The sequence below is a fragment of the Diuraphis noxia genome, unplaced genomic scaffold (genome assembly GCF_037042655.1).
Source record: "Diuraphis noxia isolate RWA-SAM2 unplaced genomic scaffold, SU_Dnox_SAM2 contig0001, whole genome shotgun sequence".
NCBI lineage: Eukaryota > Metazoa > Arthropoda > Insecta > Hemiptera > Aphididae > Diuraphis > Diuraphis noxia.
This window is the reverse complement of record NW_028301711.1, coordinates 36,615,968-36,629,968: the sequence shown is the minus strand read 5'-3', so window position 1 is coordinate 36,629,968 and position 14,001 is coordinate 36,615,968. Positions and strand designations below refer to the sequence as shown.

At 26.5% G+C, this 14,001-nt stretch overlaps 1 protein-coding gene across 1 annotated transcript; it reads left to right on the top strand.

The window, feature by feature from the left end:
- On the top strand, window positions 1-13,954 carry LOC107165863 (mitotic checkpoint serine/threonine-protein kinase BUB1-like). Its single transcript, XM_089217364.1, has 20 exons — window positions 1-660; window positions 3,487-3,641; window positions 4,409-4,613; window positions 4,694-4,890; window positions 4,952-5,165; window positions 5,229-5,388; window positions 7,044-7,201; window positions 7,786-7,861; window positions 7,933-8,045; window positions 8,717-8,828; window positions 8,893-9,524; window positions 10,297-10,427; window positions 10,513-10,673; window positions 10,874-11,014; window positions 11,758-11,936; window positions 12,026-12,148; window positions 12,280-12,407; window positions 12,477-12,633; window positions 12,703-12,809; window positions 13,637-13,954. The coding sequence occupies exons 1-20, from the start codon at window positions 271-273 to the stop codon at window positions 13,815-13,817; spliced, it is 3,720 nt and encodes a 1,239-aa protein (XP_089073490.1). The 5' UTR covers window positions 1-270; the 3' UTR covers window positions 13,818-13,954.
- Window positions 13,955-14,001: the final 47 nt, after the last annotated feature.

Genomic DNA, 14,001 nt, shown 5'->3' with positions numbered 1-14,001 from the left:
AGTGAGTTATGAGCTATTTTAATTTACGCTTTTTCATACACGCATAACTGGCTACAAAGTCGAACTATCGTAAAAAATCCACATACAAATACAGTCATTTAATGTCCTTAATATCGAGTTTCATAATAGGTTGATTCATTCTAATTTGTAAGCTAACGGAGCTAAACGTGATCTGCTGAGGGTAAATAATTTGTTACGTTACGCACTTGTAAGACGGAAAAAACAAATATCTATGTGTGTAGCGTAGACCTCTTGAAAAATGATAAAACGATGGCCTCGATGGACGCACGTCTGAGCGTCAGAGTGTCAGACTCACACACAGACACACAGTCACGCCTGACGCCTCCAAAACCCGGCGAGACAAAACGGTGCGCAACGTTTGGACCCTACGCCGAATACGTCAAAATACGTTACGCCGCCGCCGTGTCGTTCGGTACAAACGGAGCGCTCTTGTCGGCGTCTGTTGGTAATTCGCCGTTATCCGTTTCGTTTGAATATTATTGTCCTGCAGCTGCTGCTGTCCAAGTCCAAATCGCCTTGTGCTTGTATCGCGTATTTTACGGTTGCCGCCGATTGGAGGCTCATTCGCATTGTCCCGTATCGTCCGTCGGCGACGTTTTGACGATGATCGCGGACACGGAAATTCTTCCCGTCGCTGAGGTAAGATCTACGTACACAGTCTATATTTCGCGATGTTAAATCGTCTGTTACCAAAGTTACTGTTACGAACTCATGGATTCCGCATTCCCACTATTCCTAGTAATTAAACCAGTGTACGTTTGGAATAACGTTCCAGGGCCATTGCCAGAACAACATGTTCTAAAATATTGTTAATTACATATCAAGAATCTTACAAAAATTTTTTTATAGAATCAATAGGTGGCTTTTCTTACCTCGACCGACCGATGTATCCACATTGACCACATCACCACACTAATATGTATTGAAATTGCAGTAGTAAACATGTTTTTGTCCCAAAAGCTCAACTAAAACCGTGTTTATTAACCCTTGCTTCGATCGATCATATTTTGTTAAAAACTATGTTGGTGTGTTATGATGTGCATAAAATAACCTTATAAAATTATTTCTTCAAAGCTTCATCAACATCTAACTTATTTGGGCATATATACACTTTAGCTACTCAGCATGTTTTTTGATTTTTTTTATCGAATCATATGTATTTCATTGAGTTAAGAACAATGGTGCAAAAAAAAAATTGGGGAAACCAATATTTTGGAAGTTATAGCCTTCCTAAGTTTGCGATTTACGTATGCGTGCAACATTATTTTAATGCTGCGCGAAGTAGACTTAGGCAAATTGTTTACTCGAACTTTTTTTTACTGTTTGGTCTTTGGTTGTCTACCGCATGAAGCCAGTAGGCAAAGGGGGTCCCTTAAGTTTGGCTATTAGAGCCAGTAGGTAATGAGCTCTGCTATACTTGGGTTACTTTAATTAATGAGGTTAAGTTTGTTTGCTAGGTGGCTACTTAGGTTGGCTATTTTAGCCATGGCAAAATTAATGTTTTTGAAACAATGTTGTATCCAAAAAGTTGAACCATTAATGGCATTTTTTGAACTAGCTGGACAATTATATTCACCAGTTGCTCTCATTGAAAACGAAGATCACGTAATCGTTGAGGATTCAGACAGTTCCATTGACGACGATAGTACTGATTACGATGTGTAAATAAATAATTTGTTGATAGAACCAGAATCTTGTTTAATTTTTTTAAATCCTAATTTAATGTGTCCGGTAACTAAGAGAACTTGCTAATTATGCAAATTATGATTTCACCGTCATTCTTAAGTCGTTAAAATATGTAGAAAAAAAAATCAAAATTTGGTATAGACACTGCGCCTAGGAGTAGATACATGTGTTGTGCGCAAGCTTATAAACATAAAATCGCAAACTTTGGAAGTTTATAACTTTAAAATAATAGTTTCCGCAATTTTGTTTTTTGCACCATCGTTCTTAACTCGTTAAAATACATTTGAATCGATAAAAAAAATAAAAAAACATGCTGGGTAGCTAAACTGAAATTGTTCCCTTATTTGTTATTAATCAATATGGTATGAGACGTCTGCTATATCACCTCTATCTGTACAATTGTTTGTAGAAAATTGAAGTTGTATAATTACATAAAATACTTAGTAATATCCTCATTTTTCTGTGAATTTAAAATAATTACTCCAGCCGTCCAGCCTATCAAAACAATCAATTTCAGCATGGTATACCTAATCATTTTGGTTAATTTATGAAATATTTAAACTTCTCAAGAAATCAATTCTAATATTTAAGTCATCAAAAATTACTCAATAAAAAACCCAGATTGATCTATTTCATTATTCTTACAATAGGAATAATTTTTCTTTACATTTAAATCACAAGTTTAAAATAATATTATTTATAAGTACAGTTTATCTAGTAAATATTCTATTAAGTTTTATATCAGAAGTGTATTAGCTTAATATTTAAAATAGCTGGAGCCGTCTATTACTTATTTAAAATGTCAATGCATAATTTGAATTTCATTTTATTTTATTCCTAATTTATTAATTGTATAAATAGCTTATACTATTCACTTGAAAGGTATAGCCTTAGATTAAATCCCTACATTTTAATTTATAGAAATCACTTTATTAGAAATATTTTCATCATATAAGTAGAGAATTGCCCTTGCTTGTAAGTTCATGCATTTGCATATCAGTTTTGCTAAGTTGTATTTAATGCTAGATAATATAGACCATGGTTACGTAATCAAATGGAAAATAATTATTAATTACCTACTAAAATATTACTTGTTGCGGTGGGACAAATGTGGCTGATGCTGTGTGTATAGAGTTCTCATATTAATAATAATTTAATATGAACACAGTACATGGTTGGTTTTTATGATACAGTAACTGTGTATTAGTACAGTTCTACTGATTACATTAGTAGACATAGAAAGAAGCTTCTCTATGCATAAACATTCACTTTCTAAAAACTGCTGCTCATTCAATTTGGAAAATTTTTGGATATTTACACTTACGAGAGAAATCATAATCTATTTACAAATATGAAATAATATATACATAATATTGTGCTATAATATTATGTCTTATTGTCGGTCGCGATGTCGTGATCGTAATCGTCTCTATGCGGGCTGTGATCCATTACGACGGAGACCAAAAATAACTTTATAGGTATTCGAATAATCGAATTTGATACTTACAAATTGGTTATCATAATAATATAGCAAAAACATCATTATTCAACACATATATAAATTATATTGTCAATATTTGGTTTATACTTAATATTTAGCTATAATAATATAATATACGAATATTCAATTTATTTTAAATTAAAATTTATAAATGATATATCATTGATAGTTTGAGAATGATTTTGGCTTAACTTAAATTACAACACATTTGATTAAGTCTGATATTGATCTCTGTAACATTGTATATTATTCAAAAAAATTTTAATTATGCTTTATAGAAAACAATGAATACTGTAGATACATCTGATGCGTTGGATTTGACTAAAGAAAATATTAGACCACTAAGACAAGGTAGAAAACCTATTCAGTTAGAAACTGCCTTACAAGCACAATCTAATTTGGAAATTCAACAAAAGTTAAATAAAGAGAAAGAGTAAGTTAAATAAATGAAAAATATTGTACTAAATAATTAAAAAATATTGGTACTATGAATTGTTATTATGTGTATTTTATTAATATTCAAGTATATTATGTATTCTAATTCTTTTTAACAAATTCCCAACTATTTATTTTTTAAGTCTTCAATACAATCAAACTCTAATTGTATATGCAGCTACTTTTTATCATAATTGATTTTGTATTTTTATAGTTTAATATTATTTAGGTACCTAATGGTAACTTTGTTTGGACAAAAAAAATTGGACAGTCCCAAGTAATTTCACTGAGGTTCAAGTGTAGTAAAAACTCAATAAACCTAGGAAACAAAATAATCTCTATCAATTTCTTTATCTAATATTTCCTATACTTATCTTTTCTTACTTTAAATTTTTTTTTAAATTGAGTGATACTGAAATAAAAGTACTGATTTTGTTATTAATAACTAGGTTATTCATTTAATTGAACCTACTCCATATTTGACCACAAAATGTTTACATCATAATACCAATGTATATATATATATTTCCAAAAATTTACTTTTGTTTTATGTTTTTGTTGGAACTACTAAATAATGGCGGTTTATCAACAATTAATGTTCATTTGAGTAAACTTGAAAAACATCTAGTAATCCACATGACTTGTTCTACATTTATTTGAATTATTGAGATATAGTTTATATTTTTAAAACATGAAATCAGCAATTTTTTTTGGTGCAATGAATTAATGTTTTTAATACAATATTTTTAATTTTTTTTTTATAAGAAAATATGAACATGCTATTCGTACATATGAAGGTGATGATCCTTTAGCTCCACATTTTGAGTATATGAAGTGGCTAGAACAAATATATTTAAAGCATGGACCAGAGAGTAATCTGTTTCCTCTTATTGAAGAAACTGTACAGAAATTCAAAAATGATTCAAAATACAAACAGGATCCAAGATTTATTAAAATTCTGATTAACTTTGTAAATATCCATTGAATTAGCTTGATGAAAATATGTATAAACAATAATTGGGGTAATTAAATAATTTGTCAATATTTTAGATTGAAAACCAATCAAATGCTGTTGAGCTATATCAAACTGTCTACAACCAAGGTATAGGTACGATGTGTGCTTTATTTTATCGTGCATGGGCAGAGTTATTGGATAGATACAATGATTTTAAACGCGTGGATCAAATATTTTTGTTGGGAATTAAAGCTAAGGCTGAACCAGTTGAAGAACTTGAACAAGCTCATCTGTAAGCTATATTTATTTATTTAAATTAAAAACGAATTTTATATTTTTAAATTATTTTATAGTCAATTCCAATTAAGCGTTGCTAGGCGAATGATTAATGGACAGTTAGAAAATGATGACGATAAGAACCAAGAACCTGAAAAAAGACAAGCATTTAATGTATTAAAAAAGTCTGAAACGCATAGTGGAGTCAGACATGGTTTTGGTGGAGTTATTGGAAAAGTTCCACAAACAAATAATGTCAATGGAAAATCCACTGTTCTTAGGATTTTCGAGGTAAAGTTTTTTGTTTTAAAAACTTAGAAAAACAAATTCATGATTTTGTATAATTAAATATAGGATAATGATGAAAATGGATTACATGGAATTGCAACTAGCAATTGTGATTTTGCTCAAAAAGGACTAAACAAAGAAAATACAGTAAAACCTGGACCATGGACTAAACCTAAAAAAACTCGCTCAAAAGTTCCTAAACCCGTATCAACTGTTGACTTTGAAGGTTAGTTACATTAGAAATATTAAATAAAGATATAAGTCATTGTTTATAGATCTTTTTAATAGTCTAATACTGAATTTGATGAAAATAGGCTTCGGTATGAATAGTACTATCTGTATAACCAGACTTCACCTGTGCATAATATGAACAATTAATTAATACAGAACTACCAAAAACAACTTAGTATTAGTGTACCTCTCTTTTTGAATTAATTCGACCAAGATTGGATATAGCATTTGTTAAATTTTTAAACATGTTAAAACTACTCTGATATCTTTAAAACATTCTCTGAGTTATTGGTCAAAATCAATCTTGTATTTTATTGATTCTGTAAGCTAAAATAATCATAAAACAAGTATTGCCTTTTAATATATGTAAGAATAAAAAACAAATTTCAAATGCCAACCTATATACAGAATAAATGCATTTGATTTTTTTTAACCAATTTGTGAACTGAAATTCATTAATGCAGAAAAAAAGTAAAAAACATTTTCCCCCAAATTTCAAGAAATATTTGTGAAAAATTGGGTGTTAATTTATTTAGTATTTTTAGTCTATTAGTCTCATACAAACATTAATTTATTTTTATGTATTTTGTTGGAAATCTAGAAAAAAAGTAATACTAAATTGATGAAGAAAAAAATTATTGTTTATCGTAACAAATCAAAATGCAGAAATTGTATTGTTTACCACATTTTATAGTTGAGCTATGATTTTGTTTCTAGTATAAAAATTTTTAATCATCATGCATTTTTACAAACATATAATAGGGGGGTAAACCATTAGTGGAAGTAGGTGTACACATATTAGTTAATACTTTGGAAGTATTAGGAAGTACACGGAAGTCTGTGCAAGTACTTGGAAGCATACAGAAGTACATGGAAGTACTTGGAAGTATACGGAAATATATGGAAGTACACATGGTTGGAAGTTTGGTGTACAAAAAATTGACTAGTGGTTTACCCCCCTCGTATAATTATGTTAATATTATTTATAAAAAACATAATTCTTATGATAAATATTGACATTTTATATTTTTCACAGGGAGATGAAATATTAATTAAAAGCATGTCAGCTCGATATTTGTTTTCTCTTTCACCACTATGCAATATACATAAAATGCTCTCATCTAAAATATTTTTATTATAATTTTTTATTAACATTAGAGTAAAATCACCTGCTTCAAAAATTATAAAGGATAATATTTCTTAGGGTAAAACATATGGGTTTTATATTTTATTAATATTTGACTTTGGATTAGACTTTCAAAAAATAAAAATAAATTGTATATTTAAATGATGTTTAAATTGCTTTGAGAAATATTTTGGTAAATTAATATGTCATTCCCTCAAAAAATTGTATTAGTTATTGATTTTGTCATGGGTGATTTTACTCATAAGATTATTCAAAAACAAATGATTCAGCATAAATGCGTGTTTATGTTGTGCGTTGGCCAGAGAGAAAAAATAAATAATGCGCTGGCATCCTTTTAATTAATATTTTAATAAATTATTGATGTATAAAAACCTTTTTTTTTATATACATACCCAACCCTGAATATAATTATTTCTATAAAGATATTTTTGATTTTTATTAAAATACCTATTACTTAAGAAAATAATTATTTATTTTAATTTGTTATATATTTTGAATTTTAGTACACCAGGACAATAATTTGGAATGTGTAACAAAGTTACCTGGTATTACAGTTCCAAATGCGTTACGAAGTATTAAAGGAAATACTAATCTTTCCTGTCCAATTGCTGTATTTGAACCTCCAGATCCCACCAAAAGACCAATGTATTGTAAAGAAAAAGTGAGTAATCCACATGCGATACTTATTGAAAATTAGCAAAAGTCTATTAAAAATGATTTTAAAACTACTTTGTGTTAAAATGCTTATGATGTTAGGAAAATAATTTTTTTTTGTGCATTGAAATGGCTACAAAACATTCATTAAAGTATAGCAAAATGATGTATATTGAGGTATGTATCAAATGTAAAAAAAGCTTTTTGTTTTGTTTAACTTCATAACAAAACAAACCTTGGTGCAGCATCTTAAGTTTTATTTAATTAACTAGATATTACCATATAAACCACTAAAAAAATATTTAATTATTGATTCTATCAGTTTTTTATTTGACAATAGTATATTCTTTACTTTTTTCAATTTTTGGATCTGTTATTTGGCATCAAAATTTTATAATATGTTCTAATAATAATATTTTAATTCAATATTTATTAATTATTTGAAAAAAAAAAATGCTTAGTAAATAAATAAAACAATTTATTTATGTATTTAACTTGAAACTTAACTAATTTAACTAATAGTTTAGAAATTATTATGAGAATTCATCTCTATATTTTTGTTACATTTTATACAATTTCTTTGTATAATAGGTGTATGCGGCTGGTAGAGATGTGCAACTTGAAGAAATTCGTTACGAGATCTACTTAAAACAAGAAAAAAAGAAACGTTAGTATTTAAAACTTATTTAATATTTTAATACAAATTGTGACTAATAATAATAATAAAAAAATAAATAGAATCATTAAAAGCAAAAGAACAATCAAATGGTTCAGAAAAAACTCAACTAAAAGAAAAAATTATGAAACCTTTGAAAAAAGTTGTTTTGCCAGAAGATAATGATGAATTTAAGGTAATTAATAATTAATGGTTTTTTTTTATTTCTATAGCATAGTTTTAATTTATATATTAGTATTATATGCTTATAATTATTTTATGGAAGTACATAAGTATCTTATACCTGTATGTAATGAGCAATAGCTTACTCAACTTTTTTGAAAAGGTGATAATATGAATCTTTAACTGTTTATAAATCTCAATGTAATAAAAAAAATTCTATTCTTGTATTTATATTGTTTTCATACGACATTATAATTCCTTATAACCATAGTTTAAAAAAAAAAAATATTAATAATCTCCTTTTATATTCTTAGAATTTCTTTATATATATATATTTTTTTTTTTATTATTTATAATTTCTTTAGACAATGTAAAATTGAATTATAGTATTAAAATTAAATTAAATGGTGATATTACACACTCATGTTTTCGATTAGAGCAAAATTTAGATAAACATAAATATATCAATTGGATTTATTAAAATCTTTCAGAAGTCAAAACTTTTTATAGTTACAAAATTATAAAATGTTTTTACAAATACTAAATATTTAGATGGCACAAAATTTAGTGTTGAATAGAAACCTTAAAACTAAATTTTATATTTAGGTTGATGTTATATTTATAAACTTGTGTATATACTTAATTCAATCTATATTGAAAATTAAATTACTATAAAACTTTTAGGTTCCACTTCCACTGCGTAACAATGAGCCTGATCCTTTGAGTCAATCTGTTACTGTCAACACAAGAGTTGCAATTGATTTAGTTCAACAAATGTGGAATAGTCCATGTGCAGGTAACAAATTAAAGATATAATTGTGAAGTCAATATTGAACTAAACATTTTTTTTTAATATATAGATAAGGATGAAGAGTCAAAATTGATTTCAAAAGATCAAAAACCAATTTCATTTGATGCATTTGAAGAAGTTGATAATAATGTCAAGCCTTTTCCTTCAGATTTTATGGTTTATGAAGATAACAATACACCGGCTGATGACAAAGTCTTTAAAATACAACAAAAAGAGATGGTTAAAAATGCAGAGAATTTTTATGTTTACACAGATGAAGATGATCAAGTAAAATCTCATAACGAACCTTCTACATTTGTTGAAAATAAAGATAAAAATAAAGTAGAAAATAATGAATTTCAAGTTTACATTGATAAAAATGATGAAAATAATGGAGAAGTTTTTAAAGTACCAGACGTATATGTTGATAATGATGAAAATGTATTCAGTAAAAAAACTTCTAAAATAAATCAATTCATGAGTAAAAAAGATAGTAGTATCAAAAGTAGTATCAAAAGTAGTTCAAAAATAGAATTGAAAAATGATGAAAACTTTAAACTGCCTATTAAAGTTCCAAATTATAATGTCTATGAAGATGAAAGTTATGATTCCAAAAATACTGAAAAACAAATTAACAAAACTAAAGATAATTCTATTAATCCAAGTAGTGAAGGCAAGTCTCCTCTCAAAAAGATTGAAAGTGTAAGTTAGTTTTAAATTTTGCATACCAAAATATTCATTATGTTAAGTTTTATCAATTACTTTTCTTAAATTAAAATCTAAGAAAAATAATTTTTTTAGAACTAAAACTTGATAATTTTTTGAAGTTAATATTGGGGCTTAAAACGCATCATTAGTATTATAGCTATAACTATTTTGTATATACCAAGTGTTTTTGTATTGTTTTATTTTTAAAACTTTTTTCAGAAATGAATGCATCAATTATCATTATGTCTTTTTCTTATTAAATAATTCCACCCACTTGTTAATTGATTAATGAATTTGATACATTTTAATATTATTAACCAGGTGTCAGTAGATAAAAATTTTCTGGTAATTTTCTTAAATGAAATCAAAAAATTTGTATCTTAATTATTTGTTTTAATTATCCCACCTTTATTTAATGGAAAAAACTAAGTCCATGTGCACCAATAAGTGTTTATTTGTATTAATGTTTCGAACTACAATTTTTTAAGACATAATAATGCATTATTCATACATTTTTAGTGCTCTAATAGTTTAATAGGTATTTTAAAATTATTTAAAATTGCATTAAATTGAGGAATAATTCTAGTTTATATAGATAATATTTTTAAATTGTAAAAAAATACTTAAAAATTGATTGAGGACAATTTTTCATTAGATGTTGGAGTATTTAAATTTTAAATTTTTATTGATTATTTTTCATTGTGTAATGAATAGTTAATAGATCTTAATTTATTTGTTTTCATTCAAATATTGTATTCATTTTTAGATTGAAGTAAATGATGATGACATAACTTGCTCAACAAAAGCATTTGCTTTTCTCTTGTCTAGTTCTACACCATTGGTACCAGGAAGAACCAAACCTTATACTGCCATCGAAAATCAACAACAACCACTAACGTATGTAAAATTAATTTAGTAAAATGTTAAGAAAGACATAATATACTCTTTACAAAAATAATACTCTTCACTTAAATTGGTATAGGCGAATTGAACCTAATAAAAACAATGAAACTGAAGATTTTCAATTGGGAAAAAATTTGAGTATGATATTGGAAGCGTCTAAAGAACGTAATAGCAGCACTTCATCTGGAATTATTTCTTCATTGGTTACAAAAGTAGAACAGCAATCTTCAATTGATTTTGGTATGATAATATATATACTATATGTGTACTATAATTTTGAAATGTTATCAAAATTTATGTTTATTAAAATACACCTGTATTAATATTTTACTATTTACTTACCTATATAATAGAGATAATAATAACAGTATTACATAATGCTCTTAATAACTGTAATTAATACTTTGAATAAATTATAGCTGATTATTATTTTTATTTAGGTGATTCCATTAATCCTTTTGATGATGATTTGATAACCAAATTATTACAAAAAGTGATTAAATTTCCTAATGAACATCATAAGTCTGGTTATGTAGAACAAGAATCAGACTTACCAATTATGCGATCAGAATTTAAATTGGGTATGTACAATTTGTATAGTTATAATAAGAAAATTCAGGAAGTGACACCCGTTGTTAGTGATTTATTATTACTGCTGTATTTGTTACAAAGTATCACTACTTACTACTAAGTATTTGTTACTAAGTAATGATGCCATTGGTATGATGAGTATGGTACATTATAATGATTGTTACACTCTTATTTTATTGAATAAGGTTATTAATTATAAAATAGTCTCTAATAAATATTCGTTCACTTCGTACTACATTTTACATGATCCAATAATAGTAACAAATTACAATTTATTTTTAGCCCTATATTTTCCTACATTCCTTTACTTATACCCCTAATTATTAAATTCAATAATAATTTTGTAACTTTGTTTAATAAATATGTGTAATATTATATGCAATTTACTTTCAACTCCTAAGTTTATCTTACATTATTTGCAAGCTTATTTTTGAATTATGTGTAACTCAAAATATTTAAATTAAAAAAAAAAAAACTGATATTGTATTTAATTTTTATGGAATTATTTCATTATTGTAACTGTACAAATTGATATAAATTATCAACTCTGGAAAAACAACAAAAATTCCTATCACCACTTAATGTATTGCTTTCTTCTTCTTGCTTATTATCTTATTATGTTGTTATTTTTCTTTTCTCACATATTCTTATTGTATATTTCTATTTAAATGAGCACAAATTGAGTATTGTAAAAACTTGAAATTAATCCTAAAATCAATGCAATATCATCTAGGCCATAACAAAATGTCACTTCTCAGTGAAATTGGTAAAGGATCATATGCACGTGTAGTGAAAGTGAGATCAGATAGCGAAAATGCTATAGAAAGAGCGCTTAAAATTCAAAAACCTGCGTGTGCTTGGGAATGGTATATAAGTAAAGAAATTCAGCATCGTCTTAAAGATTCTGAGAAAGTAAACAACTTTCATTATTGTACACAAATACATTTTTTTTTTTTTTTGTGTGTATTATGCTGACTTTATTTTTATTTTTTTCGGCTAAGGTATTGGCATATTTCATAAACATGGATCAAATGTATGTATTCAAAAATGGGTCAATAATTTCTATGGAATTTGCTTCTCATGGGACATTATTATCTGTGATTCTAGCTTACAAATTGTCGATGGTAAGTACAAATAAAATTTATATTGTATACCATAACCCAAATGAGTTTGATTTATTTGGTACTACTGCTTATATATTTTCAATGATTAGAATTGTTGATTCTATATAATACCAAAAATGTATGGTTTACAGAACCGTTCCATCCCTATAACTGTTGGTGCACTGCTCATTTTACAAGTAACATCAGCACTCAAATACCTTCACCAATGTCAAATCATTCATGGAGACTTAAAACCAGATAATGTCATTGTTAAAACATTGTGAGTTTCTTTTATGTACCTTATAGAATTATTGTAAATTATATAAATAAAAAAAAAACATTTTTTTAGACCTAGTGATTGTGATCAACCTTGTGTGCAGTTAATTGATTTTGGTCGTAGCATTGATATGACTTTATTCCCTCCTGATACTACATTCACACACACTGTGAAAACAGCTGACTTTATTTGCCATGAAATGAGAGAAAAGTTGCCCTGGACATATCAGGTAAATATTTTTAATGTATTTTTTTTTTTTTTTATGTAAAATAAAGTAAATGTATTTAATTTATTATAGACCGATTATTTTGGATTGGCTGGAATTATTTACATGGTTCTCATGTCAGACTACATGAAAACTCAAAAAATACGTAAATTATGGGTGCCTTTGAAACCATTCCCAAGGTATAAATATTATATTGTTTATTAATTTATTTCTCTATGATTATTTAATTTAATTTGTTAGAATAAAGTATTAACAATAAGCCATTTAATGTGTACCTCATCACTAGGGCTCGGAAGTTGATGCATTTTGCATTTTTTTTTTGGAACTTTTTAGACAATACTCTCCTGGCTACAAATCTGTTTCATAAGCATGTGAATCTGAATAACTAATTTTTATTTTGCATTTTTTGGTGTTTATTACTTTTTAAGTCATTTTTTGAAATTTTTAAGTCATTTTCCCACATTTTTAGTCATTTTAACTGATGATTTGGTACATTTCAGATTTGCCCCAATCACTTCAGTAGACGTAGAGAGAAATTTTTTTCCAATTATAAATATTTATTAACAGATAATTATCGTTCAATTACTTTCGATAACTTAAAATACGCTCTAATTGTGGAATGCAATGATTTTAATTTTTAAATAATTTGTAAGCTTTGATAAATTTATAAAACAAATATTTTTTATTTTTTTATCTTCCTATTTTAAGGACATTTTTGTAATTTTTATGTCATATTTTGAATTTTATAGTAAACTAGAGTAAAATATTTAAAAAAAATGTATAATATTAATACTTGTAATTTTTAGGTCATTTTTTTAGGGCATTTTTTGCCATTTTTATGTCATTTTGACATATTTTTTTAGGGCATTTTTTATTGTTTTTAAGGTCATCAACTTCCGAGCCCTACTCATCACTCTATATACATAATATTATGTATTAATAATTACCTTTAATCAGATCAAGAATTATCCATCAACATTTAAACAAATTTATATTTTAATTGTAGATACATAGACAAGGAACTTTGGGGTACTATGCTGAACATGTTGTTGAATATAGAATCATGCAAGAATCTACCTAGCCTGGACGAAATTATAAGGAAATTGAACAAATATCTATCAATTCAACAAAAAGTGGTATTGAAACATAATTTTACCAGTTTAAAAAATGCATTAAAAAAAAATTAATGTCTTTGTGTTTTACATTTATTTTAATTCGGCTATAAATGTACTTTTTTAAGAAACTTAATTTTTACTAATTTTTATGTAGTATGATATTTATATTATTTTGATTATTCTTTTGATTATACTTTCATTATGCATTATTTATTTATTTATATATTATTATAACCTAACAAAACAAAATACAAAC

Bases quoted from the DNA above. Each gene is read 5' to 3' on its own strand.
- LOC107165863 (XM_089217364.1), top strand. From the start codon at position 271: ATGGCCTCGATGGACGCACGTCTGAGCGTCAGAGTGTCAGACTCACAC. The intron at 661-3,486 runs GTAAGATCTACG...TATGCTTTATAG, and splicing joins AAATTCTTCCCGTCGCTGAG to AAAACAATGAATACTGTAGA. The intron at 4,614-4,693 runs GTAAATATCCAT...TCAATATTTTAG, and splicing joins TTAAAATTCTGATTAACTTT to ATTGAAAACCAATCAAATGC.